The 21,883-nt window shown below is 43.2% G+C and overlaps 1 protein-coding gene across 1 annotated transcript in view; it reads left to right on the forward strand.

Annotated features, from left to right (window-relative positions):
• The window catches only part of LOC129839528 (inactive tyrosine-protein kinase 7-like), a 43,345-nt gene that overhangs the window by 587 nt on the left and 20,875 nt on the right, over window positions 1-21,883 (forward strand). The window contains exons 2-5 of the mRNA XM_055907037.1: window positions 15,826-16,122; window positions 18,810-18,912; window positions 19,187-19,371; window positions 20,038-20,185. Of these exons, the coding sequence (XP_055763012.1) occupies window positions 15,826-16,122; window positions 18,810-18,912; window positions 19,187-19,371; window positions 20,038-20,185 (733 nt within the window). The remainder of the gene's footprint in view (window positions 1-15,825; window positions 16,123-18,809; window positions 18,913-19,186; window positions 19,372-20,037; window positions 20,186-21,883) is intronic.

Consider the following 21,883-nt stretch of genomic DNA (forward strand, 5'->3'; position numbering starts at 1 on the left):
TACTTCAATGTAACAAACAAGCTTTCTTTCAGAAAAATGTTGGTGACTAGAGTATAGGACGTTATCCTATAGCAAAAGTTGTAAGCGCCCACAAACAAAGTTGAAACAACGTTGTCTTGTTTTTTAAAAATGTAAACCTTTATTTTACAAAAGTCTTGTGTAATATTTAACGGCAGGAAACTCGTTGTCACCCACTCCCCAAAAAACTCCATATTCCAAAAACATAATCAGTGAAAATCGTGTTACCCATTATGTATTTTTTGTTGTCCAGTTGGTTAGTTTGGATAATGTCATGACCACATATTCTATCCCCTTGAGCATTGGTCTTTGACTTGACAGCATTGCAGGGCACACAAAGAACTGTCTTCCAATGCCACACATGGTAATCCTGCAATTTCCATAATATTTCCATAACAATATCATTTTACAGTATGTCATTTGAGCGTAGTAGAGCTCATAACAGGACCATGACTAACAACTGTTTTTGGGCAGAATAATTATAATTCATGCCAGGCATGGCCTGACTTCAGAAGGTTCCCTACTGCTCAGCTTGATTCAACAGGCTCTTTCATAGAATATGGCCAGACCTGGGCTGAAGAGAGTGGGGGAAGTGACTGGCCTACACTGAGTGTGCAAACCATTAAGAACATCTTAAGGAGTTGCACCACTCTTTCCCTCAGAACAGCCTCAATTTGTTGGGGGCGTGAACTCTACAAGTTGTCAAGCTTTTACATTTACATTTACATTACATTTAAGTCATTTAGCAGACGCTCTTATCCAGAGCGACTTACAAGTACATACATTCATACTTTTTTTGTACTGGCCCCCCGTGGGAATCGAACCCACAACCCTGGCGTTGCAAGCGCCATGCTCTACCAACTGAGCTACACGGGCTTTTCATAGGGATGCTGGCCCATGTTGACTCCAATGCTTCCTACCGTTGTGTCAAGTTGGCTGGATGTCCTTTGGGTGGTGGAGCATTTTTGATACTCACAGGAAAATGTTGAGCATGAAAAACCCAGCAGCATTGCAGTTCTTGAGACAAACCGGTGCGCCTGGCACCTACCACCATACCCCGTTCAAAGGCACTTTTGTCTTGCCCTTTCACCCTCTGAACGGCACATACGCAATCCATGTCTCAATTGTCTCCATGCTTAAAAATCCTTATTTAACTTGTCTCCTTCCCGTCATCTACACTGATTTGACGTGGATTTTTACAAGTGACATCAATAAGGAATCCATAGCTTTCACCCGGATTCACCTGGTCACTCTGTCATGGAGAGCAGGCGTTCTTACTGCTCAAACCTTTTCCAGTCATCTCAAGAGCTCCAATTCTAATTGGGCAGCACAGGCTGATTGTTATAGCTTGTCAGGAATGATATGTTCATAGATCCTGTAGCTGAATTATAGGATCCTATGGATATGCTGGTAAGGCACATACTGTAGTACAGCGTGTAGAAGGGTATTTTACATATGCTGCAGGCTAAAGCCGCCTGTAAAAGTATAAGGTAAGCTTGTGCAAAGAAGTGGTATGGCTCAAGCTCAAAGGTTTTGCTTTGGTCCTTCTTCCACAATGCCCCAATGTATGACTAAAGTATATATTTTTTCTTGTGGGTAAGTGGAAGTGTTGAGAAACAGTCAGGGAATGGATTTGTGTCTTTTTGGAGACAGGGAGAGAATGTGTGTTGAGTGTTGTCAGCCTCAGGGTCTCTGGAGGAAATGGGATGACATTTGCATGGAATTGCCAAGAGATAAAAGCAGCCTGAAGAGACTTCACAGGTAGTTGAGAGGCCTGCTTGATCTTTAGACCGCGAGGGGGACCATCTCCTTCCATTGTTATGGAAATCAGGATTGGTCTGGGGAGAAATACTTTTAGAAGCGCTCACTGTAATTGCAAAGACAGAGGTAGTATCATTTCACTTGACAAGTCCCTTTGCTCTGAATTGGGCTCACATTTTTTTTGTTTATTCTAAACTAAGAGGACTGAGAAGCTTGCTATGCTGTAGTATGGTTTTGACACTAGAATTAAGTGGAAAAGAACCCTCGGTTTTATTGGACTGTTTTGAAATGCAAGGCTCCGTGTATTGTTTGAAATATCAACCGTTTTGATTTCTGGGGCTTCAGAGAGGAAGATAAAAATGTCTTCAGATACTTCTATATCAAAACCATATTGTGAGCCCTTTTCCCCTGAAAAAGATGGTCCTGTGTCGCGATTAAGATCTACAGTGTATAATGTGAAACATCCTTCGCTTTGAAGTACTGGAATATGGCCTGAGTCCAAGGAGGTTTCAGTTTGATTGCATTTAACATTACATTTAAGTCATTTAGCAGACGCTCTTATCCAGAGCGGTGCATTCACCTTATGACATCCAGTGGAACAGCCACTTTACAATAGTGATTGCACATGTAACTTGTTTTATAGTTATTTGGAGAGTGGTCTATGTACCCGGAGAGCCGGGCGATCTAATATTTGGGTTTGTTTACTTGTCTGTATTGCCAGTGTCTGGGCTGCTGACGCTAGTATAGGTTATTTTCTTGGTAATATTACCTTTCACATGAGGTACATTTGTAAGTTGAGTGAACTCTCTTCAACCAACCGCACCCACACAAGGACATAGGCAACGCTACAGAAGGCTATATCACACAGGGCATAGGGGATGCTACAGCCGGCTATATCACAGAGATGAGGAAGCGAGGATAACCACAAGCATACTGAAATAATGATAATTGAGCTCCCTCGGTTTACAATAAGATCAACCATCACCATTTGCAGCAATGGAACTGGATTATTTTCTGAAACATTGAATTATGCCGATAGTATTCTAATTTAATTTCCAACCTTCATCCAATTTGTGTAGTCCTTTCAGAGCTTGTACAAATGTCCTGTTTCGATCCAAACCCAGTCCTTATTTCCGGTACTGCCATCTGTTCCTACCGTGTGTGTCTTGTTAAAGCAATGGCAACTACTCGCATGAAAGAGAGGGCCACTCTGGTCTATGACAAATGTGAGGATGGAGGATAAGCAGCTGACTGTTTTCTTGAAACACATTCTGGATTAGGCGTGATGGCATGTTCTTCCCTCTTGTCTAACTCCTCTGAAGTCTCATGGGTCTTTGGGACTGTGCCGTTAAATGTCAGGGGTAACCATCACTATTCTCTTTTGGCACACCTCTGGCAGCTGCAGGTTTGATCAGACACACCAGTGTTTATTACAGCCGAACTTTAAGATCTGGAAAATATGTTTTGAAGGAGTTTTTTTTGGGGGGGGGGGGGGGATAATCCATCTCAACACTATTGCCCTTTTAGTCAGCCAAAGCAAATGGTGTTAGCAGTCAGTGGGCAGCCCTGATATAGGGCATTTATTTGAGAGGGGGGTTGATGTATAAAGAATTGTCGTACTATTATTAGAAGTGTAAAAATAAAACCTCTGCAATGTCACACACACAAATGAAATGTGCACAATTTTAAATGGGGCGGTGGAGGTTCACAATTTAGAGGAGTAACTGTTAACTGCTGCACAGTATTTAAAGCAAAACAGCAGTGACACTATTTACACTGTCAGAGGTTTCAAAATTACATGGGGGTGTAAAGGTAACATTTTATAATTGAGTCCTCTGATATGGTAGATGCTCCTCTATGCCCAACTCATAGGATGATTGACGCCACTTTATTTGCTTGTTGAGTAAATCTACCCTGGGTCAACCCAGCCTGGTCGTGCCAAAGCATGTTTTAACCGAGGCGCTTGTAATTAGTTTCCACAATGCCCTCCGTATTTGGCGCCCGACCCTGCGCATAAAGACGATGCCAGCGGCTGACATAACTGATGTTTTGACCTGATGGCGCTTTAATGAGCTCCTGAAATGACAGCCTGGCGGATGTTTGAAACGAATGCCCGTGTAAAACCATGCCACCCGTCGTGAGATCGCTCGCCGGCAGAGAAGTAGCAGGGCCTTGGCAAGGAGGAAGAGATTCCGCTCATAAGATGTCAAGTTGTCTGATATGGAGTGTCTGCCAGGAATGGCCTGAACAAAATGGTGGGAGAACGGGTCTGTTTTGAAGTGTCTAATGATGAACTGTTCAACAACAACAAAGCTCAGAACTATTTGGTCTCCAGACTCATGGTAGGTAGTGTGTTTTTTTTTTAAACATTTCAAAGTATTTGGTTTAACTATAGTTATTCTTGCAAAATTGGACATTCTTTAGAACCAATTTAGGAAACTACATCTGTGTGTGGATTTCTTACTCTGGCGTACTTAGGTGCTTATTTAAAAAAAAAAATATATATATATATCCCTTTTTTCACTCCTTGATGGAAATGGCTTTTTTGGTTAAAAAAAAGAGAGCTATATTTAGCTTTGAACTTGAAGTAGGCTCCTTTGGCTATTTCAGGAGGATCTGTTCCTGAAAACGGCTCCAATTTCCTTTGTGTGGCCAGGAAACGTTGGGTTGAAATCAACAGCTTTCACTGGTTGCAACAAGGATTATAAACTGAAGATTGTGTGGAAGATAAATCCCAAAGACGGTGTGAGTCATCAGTTGCAGAATACCTTTGATGACCCAATTTTGTTTTATGATTCCATTGTCTTTACGTTAACGGAGAAGGATGAAATTAAGTAGTCTGTTGGGCATGAGGTCAAACAATTTTTTTTGCCGTTGCACACACTTCATTGCCACTTTATAGATGAATCAAAATGTCACCCTTTTTTTAGACATGCCTTTCTGCCGAAGCTAGGACCTAGGCTTGTCTTTCAGCCACGTATGAGCCATTGGCACCATCGTCAAGGTGCATAGCCTTGTAACCCTGGCAAACCTCAGTGCTGCTGACTGGGAAGAAAAGTGTTTCCATGTTGTAAAGTACACTAGGAAAGCCCGGCAGATGTCATTCACAATTCCACATCGAGATTCGGCTGCATTTCTTTCCCATTTTTTAGAGCGCGATTTCACTGTTAGTCTACACCTGTCGTTTCTGACGCACGTGACAAGTATTTAATTTATTGGAGACTGATTATGGCTTTTTGATAAGATTATTTGCAGATAAAATAGAGTGGAAAATAGCATGCAATCAAACTACTTGCGTGTAAACCCTGAATAACACGCTCCCTGAACTGCTTGGGTTTTGTGTGAATGATAAGTAAATTCAATAAGAGTAATCACTGACGCAGTGTATAAAGTAGTGGTCCAACTGTTTATGTCCGTGCCATCCCTTCATGCTCCTCTAAAATGACGATGGCATGTGAAATGGACAGCAAAACTTCGAGATGAAAAGAACCCTGTCTGACAGAGCCAATCACAGCTATGCATGGCTCTCGTTGAACATGAGGTAAACCAAAGGCTGCTCAAAAGCCACAGGCTCCAATCATCAAGGGAAACCCACACAGACTGGATCCAGGGCAGAGAGGTCACGAGCAGGGGAGAAGAGATGTTTTTACACTTCGCCACCCAAGAACAAGCTCAGTCTGAACCGTTTGAAGAACTAGGGACATGAGTACTGGTACCTTTTGAGTCCCTCTGTGGTAAAACAATATTTATTGCTAGAAGTTTTGCCAGGTTTTTGCCCTCTGTTGCGTATTAACCCTTTCCCGGCCCTCTCAAGGGCTGTCTGGAGGGATTTGTTTTAGGGACAATTTTAGTCTGTTGACCTGCCTGGAACCAATGTGAAGTTGCCTGGTGAAACTCCTGAGTGCTCTGCAGAGAGAACAAGTGGTTCTTGTTATGAGTTCAGAATTTGTGTAATTAAATTGAAGTCCATATGCTTTTCATTAAGCTCCATCTATTTCCAGAACCGGATTTAGAAGTACCACAACATTCCCAGAGCACCAAAGGCTTTTTAGATTTTATGTACTATAAAGAGAAGCGTGTGGAATTTACTGTGGAGGATAGACTAACCTTCAGTACTACACACATTACCCCTTCCCGCCAATTTAGTTTGTGAGAAGAAATAATTACTTGGTTAACTATCAACATATGAGGTCTAAAAAAACTGCTGGGTTGCGCAACTGTGAAAGTCCCAAGCCTCGTCTCCTAAACATTTTTCTGACTTTCAACATCCTCTGCTGTTGGCCTCCCTTAATGTTTATTGTATTTTGTCCCACCTTGTGTGCTGTAGGGGTATTGTTTGTTTGTCAGGGGCCCCACTCTTTCTGCGGTACGCATCAGTCGCTTGCACTTCTCGCAGCATGAGGTCAACACTGCCAACTGGCAGGCGTGGAGGAGGTGAAGCAGGGGGTGGAGAGGATGAACCCCCCCCCACAGGGGACAGCTAATTGCATCGCATTCTAAATCTCACATCGAAAACACATACTCAGGATACACTTCCAAGTCTGAGCTGCCTGCGGCAGATGCCATACCACGGAGGATGAGGGGGCATAGTTGAGATGTCATGGGTTGTAACCTGGCTTTGGTTCATCAATTGTTATTTCCCCACGAAAACAGAGAGTAGGCTTCTTTATCACCTTCAAGCCAGTTAGCCAACAGTAAAATTAAAGCCCCAAGGCTCACATGAGAAAAGTTGCTGAACCCATGACTCTTCCAGGGCCGTAAACTTGGCTCTGGACTCTAACGATGGAGGTACACAAAGCTTTTATTTTCTTCTCCAGGAGCATGTCAAATTAGGCATAAGTAAAGGCTTTGATTTCTGGATCAGATAGAACATGTTAGAATCCACAAGGAAAATGTCTTATCAGAAATGCATCAAAACCCCTGCCAACTAATTTCAACACTTTATATTTGGTTTTGGAGGAATTGTTTACGTTCTGAGTAAAAAAAAAAAAAAAAATTGCCTTGGGCGTCTTAATTCCTTAACCAAAAACCGACTTATCTTTTAAGATATTTTAAAATGTCTCTCCCTCATGAGGGAGGATAATGAAACTTCACAAAGTAATAGGTAATGGTAAACGTACCGATTTTTATAAAAAAAATTAGTTACTGATTTTACTGATATCAATTTTAGTTGAATTATTAAGTGAATATAACTCGTAATTTCGTTACCAAATTGGTAACTAAATTACCAAATAAATCACTAATGGAATTACTGCAACTGAATTGGCTACAATGGAAAATCATAATAGTCACACATCACAGTTGGGTTCACCTGCTACTGTCCTCCCTTCCACTGTCATGTTCAGCTCAGAACAGCTTTGTCTGCCTCATGGTCAAACCAAGAGTGTTAAAACAGGCTGAGTCTGGACTCTCTCTCTCTCACACTCACTCTCACACTCACTCCCACACTCTCTCTCACACACACACACACACACACACTGACGTCTACCCACATCTACAATATCCTACTTATAATAAAACAAACTCTGCAGGGATTTTACTCTAACAAGCATCCTAACGCACTGACCGACATCGGACGTCCATGGATGTTGAAAAGTAGTTTACATTTGGTCAGTCGACCCTGGCCTTGATGTTTAACGTCCGCAGACGGACTGGACCAAATCTGAACCTATATTTCACAAGTTTGGATAGCACAGTGGAGTATAACTACACATTTCAGTACCCAAAGAATATCCCGCTTTTACACAGGACAATTCATGTGATACTGCTGCAGTTTGCCCACACACTAGTCGCCGTTCAACTCCATCGTAAATCGTTGAGTTTAGTCGGCTAAATAGAGTACGGTACAATAGTACTGTACAGAAAAATGTATTATAATACTGTATATAGGTGGGTTAATCCATTAGTCTTTTCTGTAGTATTTGTCTTAGTCATGTAATTAAATATTTTTTTTACATTCATAATCTCCACCAAGAAAATGACCATGTATGGCCATAGTAAGCTCCCACTCATCTCTGCGCCCCCCCCCCCCTGTTTTGTCCCTTGTATGTGCAGTGACGGGGCAGGGGATTCTCATATAAATGTTTTGGCCACAGATGGGTATCCATCTCACAGCTGGGCCCCTGCGTTAAAGGAAGGGAACGGTTCACCAAGGATTTTAACGTCTCATCGGCCTCCGATACGATCTCACGCCGTGCTCTCTGTGATGACAGGACAGAAGAGAACAGCTGCAATGCAAACCTGTCCTAGGTCTGGTCTCTTATATCGGATCAATTCCAATGAATGTTTTTCTGCGATATTCCAAATGTTTGTATCGCATGAAGTTATTTTGTATTACCTTTTTTTTTTTTTTGCGTTTGTCTGCTTGTTGTCATGTTGTCTTTTTGTTCTCCTTCGCCGTAAGGCAGGCGACGAGATCATTTTGGACAGGATTTGGGCAAGAATGAAACCTCTCGCTTCGCCTTTTCCTCTCTGTTTACACACACACCGAGCCCCTCCCCCTGCCACACCAACAAAGTTGAGAGAACACTTCTTCCTCTGACAAGCAGTTTCAACTCGCAATTTGCATTTGAGGTTCGGTCCAACGGAATCCGTCAAATGGAAACTGAAACACATTTTACTGTAATAAATGAAGTTTAATAATGTAATAAATGAACCTTTCTAACGATACCTTTTTGTGTGTCTCAACTCTTCAAATTGCGGGCAGAGCAGACGCTACTAAAACAGGAGTATCAGTGAACATTGATTCTGGAAAACGAATGCTCAGTTTGTCGCACGGCATTGCGGTACCATGTACCTCTATCAGCATTTTAGCTATAGACTGTTATGCTAGCTATGTGGTCTTTTTTCATTTTACTAAATGTGCCATAAGCATTCAAACATCATTGGCAACTCGTTTTCATTCAGAAATAAGGTAGGCCACTTGATTTTTAACGTCTTTAACATCTGAACAAAGTGGACAGGCTAACATGCTGTTCAAACAGTTGGGAGACAGACAGAAGGGTATGTTCACAACAATTCAACTGTTCTGCCTTGTTAGCGAACAAATAGATTTCAAGTTAGCTAAACTTGAAATATAAACAGTAACTGGCTACTCACTAGCATGTTCTTTTGCCTGAGAGATTGAGACCGGTGTTAATTTTCTGTATGGTAATACCTGCTACAAGAAGTTAGTCATTATTGGTGAATGTACATTATGCATTGTTCTGGTAAAATGTTTGAACAAAAAGGGCATTTTCATAGACTTGAAAGCCAGATCAGCGATTATTGCAACAACAAAAAAAGCAGGTGAAACTAGTTAGGCTAAATAATAATATAATTTCTCTAATTTCACACGCTGTGAATTCATTAGATTATTGCTGACTGTTTGAAATGCGGTATATTTGACCTTTTAATTGTACAACAATGCTTATTTAGAGAACATAAACCAAATATCTTGTGAATCGCCCATAAGTTTGAAAAAAATCGAGATGTGATTTTTAGGCCAGATCGCCCAGCCCTATTCCATCCTACTGCCGGGCTCTTTGCTGTGCTCCTCCTTTTAAGTGGAACATTGTCATTGTCAACTTATCCAGGAAACACATTTAGCAGTTATGATTAAATTGAGTCCTATGCCTACTTCATCCTAATCTCGCTTGACTTCCTTTACCCTAGTATGGGGAAAAGGAGTCTTGCACAGCAGTGTCTGATAAATCCCTCAAGCAACATCCTACTCGGTGTCATTGTCTTACATCAGATGGCGTGTTGATTCCACCTGAGCTGAGCTGAACTGATCTGTCTCGTATCTTCGTAAATGGTAATGGGATAGATCAAAATTAGTTCGGCTCCAAGGGCTGCCATAACGTTGAAAATATTCCCTACGTGACATCGTCTGCGGAACTCAATTTCTGCATCAAAATTGTCTGAATTAATCTAAGCTAAAACAAATGTTTTTTTTGTTCATGAGCTAAGGATTATTGTGCTTCAACTAGCAGTGGTTCTGAAGTTTTGACTATAAGCACAAAAGCTAACACATTTGTCCAACGTTAACTTGCTAACGTTAGCTGAGCCAGTCACTGAAATCATCTTTGACTGAAACGGTGCTGCTAACTAACCAGCTAACCTAGTACTGCACACAATGTCGTCTTCCATAAAAAGCTAGCGAGCAAGTTACTGTAGCTGGCAGTGCTAGCTAGTGCTTCCATTGAGTTTTCATGAAGCAGCTGTTCATCCGCCACGAGTCACTGCAGTAGCCTCGCGAGTCAGCTGTTGTGCTCAGCTGACCCAATGATACAATTACGGGGAGAAACATGCTGATCCTACGGACTGATTTCTGATATCAGTTCTTTTGAATTGTGGGGCTGCATGTCTACAACTTCAGGGGAATTTAAACAGGCTAATGCAAGCTTTTTGTGTCATTCATGTCAGTAAGCTAGTTACAACATTTAGCTACACAGCTGATCAAGTCACTGCAATGGCAACCAACGTCCTTGCGCAGCCTTTGTGCAGGAGATAGCCACTGGTTTATTTAAACATTTTTGCGTACTATTAAATCACTGTCAAAGTTTAATAATTTTGCTCGCTAGTTAATCTGTCTTTCATGGAATGTCATGTCACACAAGAGCACGGTGATGTCAAATTGGGGACTATGTTAGAATTTTAATGGCGGATGCTCAATATTCATATTTTAAAATGAGTTCCACGTCCTACATGAGACTGGTTGAGGAACGTGAGTCATGGAGGAGTCTCCCAGAAACCAAATCACTGGTACCCTGCACCTCTGCATCGTGGCCCTTATGAGAGTGGATTTACCGTTTCCCCTTTTGCCTGTTGTCTCAATCTGGACTGTGTTATTAAATGGAGGGTGACTTGCTCCTACTGCACTGTCCCAATGGACTGCAGTCCCCAACTGGTTCATCTCAGTATCTGCGGGCATTTTCAGAGCGGGCACCTGTTTAGTCATGTCCAGCTTGACGCTGTCCCTCAACGTGGGAGCAGCTGCACAAACATCCAACTTCCTGCTGTCCCGGACCCTCTGATTGGCCTCGTGAACGCCTACCTACTCCCTTCGACTGCAACGCCCCTTAAATGGCTGTTTGTCTGAGGGGTCCAGGCCCAGTGATACCGCAGGCCCAACTGCCTTGCCCGACTATTAGGCCGTTCCGGACTATTAAGTTACCCCGGGGAAATCAGCAGCTGAATGTGATGTGCTTTAGTATGTTGCCTTCTTGCCAGCCACGGAGCTTGATGAGTTAAATGGCTCTTCGCATGCTCCCGTGGCGTTTTGTCTCAAGTGGATGAGATGAGGACAATGGGAGATTCAGTTTCCACTGTTGTGTATTTGTATAACGATGCTCCTCAGCCTTGTGGACCGCGGGGATGGTGAAACATACCTCAGTAAAAGTTAAGGCAAGCGTACGTACAATGCTGTTGTCATTTATGGACACCCCTTATGGTAGGTCATATTTCACAGGGTGGTTTTGTTTTATGGCTCAATTTAATGCTTGGCTCCTTTTAGTGGACAGGTGGTCCAAATCAACTCGACACAATTGTTAAATATGAGTCTGCTCGCATCTATGGAGTCATCCTAACGCCTGATATATAGCACCAAAATAGGTCCGTTTGAAGTTACAACGGAGGAAGCCCACAATATATGGTGACTTTCTCATTTTTATTCTACAGTTTGCCGTTGTGGTCTCTCCCAGTCTTCTTCACATTCCACAGCGTTCTGTATCTTTTGGAATTAAACCCGAAAATATTTCTGTGCCCATCTTTCCTGCCTACAGTCAGTAGCGCTTGGTGGGAGGTCCCTGCATCTGCGACGAAGCCTTGTAGGCATCTTCAAATGGAACCAGTCACAGACCCAGTATCTTTACACCAAAGGGTTATTGACCGCTGTGCATCAAAGCCCTCCTTTGTGAGAGCGAGGGAGAAACCACAGGAGTTTTTTTTGGCACTAACAGAGCCAAGTAGAGTACCACTATACGAGCTGGAAGAGAAAGACCAGTGCCCTAAAGCTCCGGGTGCATAACCTATACCGAATGAAAGAGTTTCCAACTCGACCGATACAACGCATGTAACATCATAACAATTGATGCCTCAACTTATTCGCTTCCCGGTTTGGTGCACGATTTGCGTCTTCAGGTTCACATGAATATTGATTTTTAGCTCAGTCTTGGGAGGTAGGTTATGTTTGTCGAGCAGATCCCAGTTGTGATGTAATGTACAGCGTTTTTTATGCAGCAACAGGTTCCATTTGTGGTTCACGTTTCGGCCAATCAGGTTTGCTTCCACTCGGTTAGTATAGTTCCACTGCTCCAGCAACCATGAATGCCACCTTTTGTCACTTTAAATTCCTGCCCTGGACTCAAGGAAGAGGTTTGGGAATGTACCAGTGCCAGGCATTTCTGCAGAGGGTCCTCACCTAGACACTGATTTTTGTAGACTCTTTTTTTAAATGTGTAAGACCCTTGCCATTCCTGATTTCTCCGAGAATCTCATGATTTTGATATTCAATATAAAATAAAGCCTACTGGACTCCAATGGTCCATCACGATGCTCTGGTAAATGTATCCTCTCTGGTCAAACAATTCTTTACATGAAACAAGTGTTCAAGGCATCATCCTCACGAACTAGTTTAGCTACACTCTGCACAATTGACGCCGTGCAACATGGCGAGTCGCCACATGTCTGTTGTTTTAATTGCTTTGGCGAGTGAATTTCCCCAGAGTCCACCCAGAAGAGGCGACAAACAGACTGACGCTCGCTGGAGGCCACACGAACATTCACCCTGTTTATTTTCCTGTGGGTAAAAGTGCAGGAAAGATGTACACATACAATCCCTTGCAGGAAATGTTAGGTTTCTCTGTGGCTGCTAGTTCACCACTGCTTATGATAAAAGTAGGCGTCGCCATTCTTTTGTTTTCTGAGAGGAACGTCTGATTGAGTCAATCAAGCAAATGTATTTATGAAGCCCTGCTTACATCAGCTGATGTCACAGTGCTGTACAGAAACCCAGCCTAAAACCCTAAACGGCAAGCAATGCAGGTGTAGGAGCACGGTGGCTAGGAAATACTCAAGCTATGAGGGGTGGCCAATCCTCTTCTGGAGATTATAACAGAACATGGCCAAGATGTTCATAGATGACCAGCAGGGTCAAATAATAATAATCACAGTGGTTGTCGAGGGTGCAACAGGTCAGCACCTCAGGAGTAAATGTCAGTTGGCTTTTCATAGCCGATCATTCAGAGTATCTCTACCGCTCCTGCTGTCTCTAGAGAGTTGAAAACAGCAGGTCTGGGACAGGGAGCACATGGAACTCTATCTTTAAATAGAAGAGGTAATTTATTAAATAGCCTAGATTTAGGTTTGTTTATCAAATTGCAATGGTTCTTGAATGACACCAACAGGCTCTGTTTCTATACTTGTTGTGACTTGTAGTTTTGAATAATGGCGGTGTGAGTAGACAGAATAGCCATAGCCTACATTGCAGCAATGACTCCCTATTCTCTCGTCCGTTCAGTTCTTCTAGGTCTTGGTACCCTCTTAATCAAGAGTATTCTTTGAGAGGTTCCTGTCTCCATAGCAGCAACAGGCACAGATAATGGCTTGTCCTGTCCCTCTGGCTGCGCTAAGTTTGGAATGTGTCCTTCCCTGTGGAGGAGAGAGCTAGTCTCTGTGTGTGTGTGTGTATATTTTATTTATTAGTGGACCACAGGACGTGCGCGAGCTAGTACAGAGCCAAAGAGACGAGTCCTGGGGGCATTGTTATTGGGCACGAAGGGCTACTCTCCTTCCTGTAGTCTCAATTAGACTCTCACTAGGTACGTCTAATGATGGAACCACTCTCGGAAACAGTGAGAACAGCGGTGTGTCATTTGACTGGAGTTGTGTAGCTAGCGAGGCTTTGAGCTTTTAATTTTGGATGGAAAGAGGGGGGAGCCTGATAGGCCACCGGAACAAAGAGGTCATTGGACAGGTCATCATTGTAAATAAACATTTACTCTTAATTGACTTACCTGTATTCATTTCAAAAAAAGGTTAACTAAAATGCATGGATGTTCAGACACTTTTACTCGGTCGCACATTTGCTGGGTAACCCAGGAGTCCCATTCGTCCAAGGCTGAGGAGGAGTATGAATGAATACCTCATTGAATACCTCTTGAAGCCGGGCAGATGCCACTCCGCATTCCATCCCCTTCGCCGGTATGCACTCTCGACCTGCGGCGTGTTGACATTGTGTCCCGTGTGTATTAGAAAGAGACCGAACCAGGTGTGGCCGCGTCGGGGCGCAGTTGAACCGTTTCGGTTCCAACTGTCCAGGATACAGTCTTGTTTAGTTGTTGTTCTTTCAACCAGTCTCTTGATTCCACACACGTACGTCACCATCACACCACATTTTACTGTCGATTAGACTTATGAAACGGGAACATAATAGGAATATAACTATGATGAATTCGGTACTCAAAAACACAGATATAGTATCAGTCATAGCCAGTTATTGTCACCCATCCCCTTTGTAAAACACAGCAACCTGTACCCCAACAGAGGCCAAATGCCAAAGTAAGGTGGTATGCATTCCATGGTGGAGGGGGGGGGGGGGGGGGGTCAACTGAGTGATGGCACAGTGCCCGCCTACCTACGACAATATGAGGGAAAACACTGATATCAGCTCAGTTGATGAGTGCCAGTCATTCATCCCCTTTTCTCATTATAAGTGTAGCCTACTTGTGCCATTTCCTCTCCACGGGAAAGCCGAGGCTTTATTTCCCACTCCCAGTGCAGACCGGTCCGCTCCCAGCATGAGCCTTCGCTCGGCCTGGGCCCCAGTGACCAGTCACTGGTGCGAGACGGCAGTCTGTCTCGGTCTCAGGCAGTCGTCTGTCTGGATGAATGGGCGGCTCTGAGTTCCAGACGGGCCCTGCCAATCACTGAGGACCAGTGGCACTCTATTCAACGTCTGGGACAGAGAGAGAGAGAAACGCATCCGTCATTGAAATTCATACTTGGTATTACTAGCATTTGTTCATTTGAAGGTGCACACTTGTTATTCTAGTAATTTGGCTTGATCCGCTTGTGTAACTGGGATTTTCGGTCACATCTCCCATTGACATCAATTAATGAGTTGCGCGAAAGTCTGATTTGCAATGCGCTCAATTTGGGATCTAGACATTTGAATGTCTCTTAAACAAGCCGAAAGGACAACCTAGTATTGTTTTAATGTAATGAATGGCTGTGTCCTGTAGGGTGTTCTAATGGCTTATACTGCACCCTTAAAGGGATGGTTCACTTTTGTGAAGGTTTTGCTTATTTACAGCTCACCTAGAGTGTTGTTGTATCAGCCAAACCACTTTGAAGTTCATTGGCTGGGTGTTTAGCAACATCCCAAATCTCCTGGACAGTATTTTTTGTGCATGTAGCAATGCTAGTGGAAACGGATGGTCTTGCAGGAGACGTGGTTATTATTCGGGATGAGAGTACATACCTGGCATGTCACTCAGCAAGGGGAGGGAGGCCAAGGAGTTAGGAACCATGTCCAGAGAAGCTGGGGCCCATGGTCTGTCTGTTCGTCTGTCTGCAGCACACCTGGGTGTCTGTCTTTCTGTCTGTCTGCAGCACACCTGGGTGTCTCTGTCTGTCTGTCTGTTCGTCTGTCTGCAGCACACCTGGGTGTCTGTCTTTGTCTGTCTGCAGCACACCTGGGTGTCTGTCTTTCTGTCTTACTGCAGCACACCTGGGTGTCTCTGTCTGTCTGTCTGTTTGTCTGTCTGCAGCACACCTGGGTGTCTGTCGCTCTCTACTCCCAGCTGCCAGTGGACAAAAGAGCCAGGGGCATAGAGGGGAGAAGGTGGAAGGGGAAAAAGCATTGCCCTCTTTACTTTTTAATGATCTCTGAGTTGATGTGTGGATGGCTGAAAGTAGTCTTTGACTTGATCTTTTCAAGGAAGAGAAATAAGATGAATTTGTATGTGCATCAAATGCAGGGTTTGTGAACGGAATAATTTTTGGTTTAGCGTAACACGTAAGAGCATAACAACTAATTCCTCTCTCTTTCTCTTTTCTTTCCAGTTCTCACCCTTCACGCCGCCTCCTTCCACTTCACCAAGGAGCCCAAGTCCCAGGATGCCTTGCACGGCCGGAGCGCCATGTTACGCTGCGAGGTCAGCGACTCGGAGGGCGTGAGTTACAGCTGGCTGCAAAACGGCGATGCGGTGAATGACACGGAGCGCCGCTTTCGGGAGGGCGGCAACCTCAAGTTCACCTATGTGGACCGGGTGCTGGATGCCGGGACTTTCCTGTGCCTGGCCAGCAACAATGCCACGGGAGGAGAAGAGCGCTCCATGGAGGCGTCCTTCAACATCAAATGTGAGTTTACTTAAATACTACTTCATTTTACTTCATTATTTCTCATCAATGTAAGCCCTTCCCGTAAATCAGGTTTTGAGATCTCATAACCAAAATACTGTAAAAAGAGGTGCAGTTGTTGAATTCATACACATATATATTAGAGGTCGACCGATTTAATCGGAATGGCCGATTTTTTTAAATTAGGGCCGATTTTCAAGTTTTCATAACAATTGGAAATCGGTATTTTTGGACGACGATTTTGCAAAAATATATATATAATAATAATTACACCTTTATTTAACTAGGCAAGTCAGTTAACACATTCTTATTTTCAATGATGGCCTAGGAACAGTGGGTTAACTGCCTTGTTCAGGAGCAGAACGACAGATTTTTACCTTGTCAGCTCAGGGATTCAATTACGGTTAACTAGTCCAACACTCTAACCACCTGCCTCACGAGGAGCCTGCCTGTTACGCGAATGCAGTAAGAAGCCAAGGTAAGTTGCTAGCTAGCATTAAACTTATCTTATAAAAATCAATCAATCATAATCACTAGTTGTAACTACACATGGTTGATGATATTACTAGTTTATCTAGCATGTCCTGCGTTGCATATAATCGATGCGGTGCGCATTCGCGAAAGGACTGTTGTTGCTCCAACGTGTACCTAACCATAAACATCAATGCCTTTCTTAAAATCAATACACAGAAGTATATATTTTTAAACCTGCATATTTAGCTAAAATAAATACAGGTTAGCAGGCAATATTAACCAGGTGAAATTGTGCCACTTCTCTTGCGTTCATTGCACGTAGAGTCAGGGTATATGCAACAGTTTGGGTCGCCTGGCTCATTGCAAACTAATTTGCCAGAATTTTACGTAATTATGACATAACATTGAAGGTTGTGCAATGTAACAGGAATATTTAGACTTATGGATGCCACCCGTTAAATAAAATACGGAACGGTTCCGTATTTCACTGAAAGAATAAACGTTTTGTTTTCGAGATGATAGTTTCCGGATTCGACCATATTTATGACCTAACGCTCGTATTTCTGTGTGTTATTATGTTATAATTAAGTCTTTGATTTGATAGAGCAGTCTGACTGAGCGGTGGTAGGCAGCAGCAGGCTCGTAAGCATTCATTCAAACAGCACTTTCGTGCATTTTGCCAGCAGCTTTTCGCAATGCTTCAAGCGCTGTTTATGACTTCAAGCCTATCAACTCCCGAGATGAGGCTGGTGTAACCGATGTGAAATGGCTAGCTAGTTAGCGGGGTGCGCTCTCTAATAGCGTTTCAAACATCACTCGCTCTGAGACTTTGAGTAGTTGTTGCTCTGCATGGGTTACGCTGCTTCGAGGGTGGCTGTTGTCAATGTGTTCCTGGTTCGAGCCCAGGTAGCGGCGAGGAGAGGGACGGAAGCAATACTGTTACACTGGCAATACTAAAGTGCCTATAAGAACATCCAATAGTCAAAGGTATATGAAATACAAATCGTATAGAGAGAAATAGTCCTATAATTCCTATAATAACGACAACCTAAAACTTCTTACCTGGGAATATTGGAGACTCATGTTAAAAGGAACCACCAGCTTTCACATGTTCTCATGTTCTGAGCAAGGAACGTAAACGTTAGCTTTCTTACATGGCACATATTGCACATTTACTTTCTTCTCCAACACTTTGTTTTTGCATTATTTATTTGAGGCTAAATTGATTTTATTGATGTATTATATTAAGTTAAAATAAGTGTTCATTCAGTATTGTTGTACTTGTCATTATTACAAATAAATGTAAAAAAAATAGTCTGAAAAATCGGTATCGGCTTTTTTTGGTCCTCCAATAATCGGTATCGGCGTTGAAAAATCATAATCGGTCGACCTCTAATATATATTGATATGACTCAAACTAGCACTCAAACTAAGCAGTGTAATTGCAAATGATAGGCCAAAATTATTTTACTGCAATTTTGACAAATGCATTGAATTGGCTGCACAGCAATTAACACCATATTAGACCCTATGAGGACCTACCTGTTTTGAATATTGACAGTTGCCTTTGCAGCCATAGATTCAAACGTATTGTTTTATTCTTCCATATGGAAACTCAATATGTATGTCCTCCCATGTGTGTCTCGACAACCATCAAACGCATCTCTTGAAGCGCTAAGAAAACGCCGCCTCATACTTATAAAGACTCTTACGAGAGCCCGCCAGTGCTTTCCTTTTCTGACTCTTATTTCCGCCGGACCAAAAAAACAAAATCACGCCTGCGTGAGAAGTTATTTTGAGTGTGGGGCGGACAAAGCTGTCATTTATGTCCTCTACCAAGATGGACCGCTTGTGAAGTTGCAGCGTCCGGCTGGTCTGGCTGGCTGTGTCACAAAACAAGAAAGGTCAGCTGAAAGGAAAGGGGACGTTTTGGTAGCCGGGCACTAAGTTAGCCGGCCGGGTGTGAATGGCTGGTTTGTTTGCGTAAATGAACAGCAAGAGGAGGTTTGACACCTTTTTAAAAAATTTGCACGCCTTTTTATTAACCCTCGTGTGTTCGCTCTCTACCTTCTGTCTTTTTTTTTAACACTCACTCAACCTACCTACCTCTCTGTCTATATACCTTCCATCGCTCTTACTACTCTCTACTCCTTTCTGCCCTAACTATTTCTCTCTCTTTCTTTTTTCTCTTCCCCCCCCCATCTGTCACACAGGGCTAGAGAGTGGTGGGGTGACCCTGAAGGATCCTGCATCAGAGCAGGACATCGAGAGCTCCGCCCCTGTGACGTTCAGGTGCAACATTGATGGACACCCACGGTGAGAAACACAACCACGGCCTTAAGGTGTCCGCATGCTCCCCTGCCGAAACTGTTCGGAAGACTTCATGCATATTAAAATAGACCGAGTACTTGCCGCTTTCAAATTTCTTCAAGTGAACATCTTTTAAGAGAGTATGTGAGCTTACTCGTTCAGCTAGCCGAACTGAAGCATTCTGACGCCTTGGGGCCTCAAAGCGTTCACCAGTCTCTCCACTTATTCTTATGTGCCAACTCACTCATGCATATTAAGTTGTCATGTATTCCTCCCCCAGACCAACATGCCACTGGTACAGAGACGGCGTGCGCCTGCCGGAGAAGAGCCATCAGATAAACAACAAGGAGCGAACTCTGACCCTGCCCAGTGCCAGCCCAGACAACAATGGCCTCTACTATTGCTGTGCCAAAAATCCAGCTGGGCACGTGTGCAGCAATGTCAACTTCACCCTCAATATCATAGGTGTGTATATGGACAAAGATTCAATAAAGAAGAGGTGAGGAGGGATGGCAGTTTTTTCCCCCATAGTTTAATTGCGAGGCAACACCGTTCTGCCTGCGGCTATGGAACCCTGACCTGTTCACCGGACGTGCTACCTGTCCCAGACCTGCCTTTTTCAACTCTCTAGAGACAGCAGGAGCGGTAGAGATATACTATGAAAAGCCAACTGACATTTAGTGCTGAGGTTCTGACTTGTTGCACCCTCGACAACTACTGTGATTATTATTATTTGACCATGCTGGTCATTTATGAACATTTGAACATCTTGGCTATGTTCTGTTATAATCTCCACCTGGCACAGCCAGAAGAGGACTGGCCTCCCCTCATAGCCTGGTTCCTCTCTAGGTTTCTTCCTAGGTTTTGGCCTTTCTAGGGAGTTTTTCCTAGCCACCGTGCTTCTACACCTGCATTGCTTGCTGTTTGGGGTTTCTGTACAGCACTTTAAGATATCAGCTGATGTAAGAAGGGCTATATAAATAAATTTGATTTGAACACCCAGCTCCACCTGACTAGAAGCCAGAGCTGACGAGAGTCCTTTGACCTGTCTCTTTCCTTTCTTATGTACTCTTTGTGCTGTCTTTCTCAGTCTCTTCATACCACACACTCACACCCTTACCCTCTGTATAGATAAAAGTTTCCCTCGTCCCGTGGTGGTTCCTGAGGACCTGGTGGTGATGAGGAACGAGGAGGCCCTCCTTAACTGCCTGTTCACTGCCGAGCCCCCTCCCACCCAAGAGTGGTACCATCAGGACGAGCTCATCACCAACAAGTCCCGGTAAGACTGGATTTTGTGTGTGTGTGTAAATCTATCTACATACACTACTGTTCTAAAGTTTGGGGTCACATAGAAATGTCCTTGTTTTTGAAAGAAAAGCAAAAAAAAAAATTGTCCATTAAAATAACATCAAATTTATCAGAAATACAGTGTAGGCATTGTTAATTTTATAAATGACTATTGTAGCTGGAAACCGCTTATTTTCTTTATTTAATTTTTTTTTAATGGAATATCTACATAGGCGTACAGAGGCCAGACGCTGTGTACTACTCCCTTCACAGAACAGTGCAAACTGACTCTAACCAGAATAGAAAGAGGTGCACCGGGGCCTCCCACTCAACTGAGCAAGAGGACAAGTACATTAGTGTCTAGGTAGAAAAACAGATGCCTCCAGAAGTCTTCAACTGGCAGCTTCATTAAATAGTACCCGCAAAACACCAGTCTCAACGTCAACAGTGAAGAGGCGACTCCGGGATGCTGGCCTTCTAGGCAGAGTTTCTCTGTCCAGTGTCTGTGTTCTTTTGCCCATCTTCATATTTTCCTTTTATTGGCCAGTCTGAGATATGGCTTTTTCTTTGCAACTCTGCCTAGAAGGCCAGCATCCCGGAGTCGCCTCATCACTGTTGACGTTGAGACTGGTGTTTGTGTGAGATTGGTACTATATCTAATATGTAGTACCAGTCAAAAGTTTGGACACACCTACTCCTTTTATTTAACCTTTATTTAACTAGGAAATTCTTATTTACAATGACAGCCTACCAAAAGGCCTCCTGCGGGGACGGGGGCTGGGATTACACTACATAAAAAGAGACCCAAGACAACATTCAAAGGTTTTTCTTTATATTTACTATTTTCTACTTCGTAGAATAATAGGGAAGACATCAAAACTATGAAATAATACACATGGAATCATGTAGTAACCAAAAAAGTGTTAAACGAATTAGATTTTAGATTCTTCAAAGTAGCCACCCATTGCCTTGATGACAGCTTTGCACACTCTTGGCATTCTCTCAACCAGCTTCATGAGGTAGTCACCTGGAATGGATTTCAATTAACAGGTGTGCCTTGTTAATTTGTGGGATATCTTTCCTTAATGCGTTTGAGCCAATCAGTTGTTGTGACATGATAGGGGTGGTATACAGAAGATAGCCCTATTTGGTAAAAGACCAAGTCCATATTGTGGCAAGAACAGCTCAAATAAGCAAAGGGAAACGACAGTCCATCATTACTTCAAAACGTTAAGGTCTGTCAATCCAGAACATTTCAATAATTTTGAAAGTTTCCTCAAGTGCAGTATCAAAAACCATCAATCGCTATGATAAAACGGGCTCTCATGAGGACCCGCACAGGAAAGGAAGACCCAGAGTTACCTCTACTGCAGTTCATTAGTTACCAGCCTCAGAAATTGCAGCCCAAATAAATGCTTCAGAGTTCAAGTAAAGGACACATCTCAACATCAACTGTTCAGAGGAGACTGTGTGAATCAGGACTTCATGGTCGAATTGCTGCGAGGAAACCACGACTAAAAGACACCAATAAGAAGTGATTTGCCCTCTGCGTCGACTTACCAAAACACGAGCAAAGGACATTAGACTGGAGGAAATCTGTCCTTTAGTCCAAATTTGAGATTTTTTGGGTTCAACCGCCGTGTCTTTGTGACGCAGAGTAGGTGAGCGGATGATTTCCGCATGTGTGGAT

This window comes from Salvelinus fontinalis, chromosome 40 (genome assembly GCF_029448725.1).
Source record: "Salvelinus fontinalis isolate EN_2023a chromosome 40, ASM2944872v1, whole genome shotgun sequence".
Classification (NCBI taxonomy): domain Eukaryota; kingdom Metazoa; phylum Chordata; class Actinopteri; order Salmoniformes; family Salmonidae; genus Salvelinus; species Salvelinus fontinalis.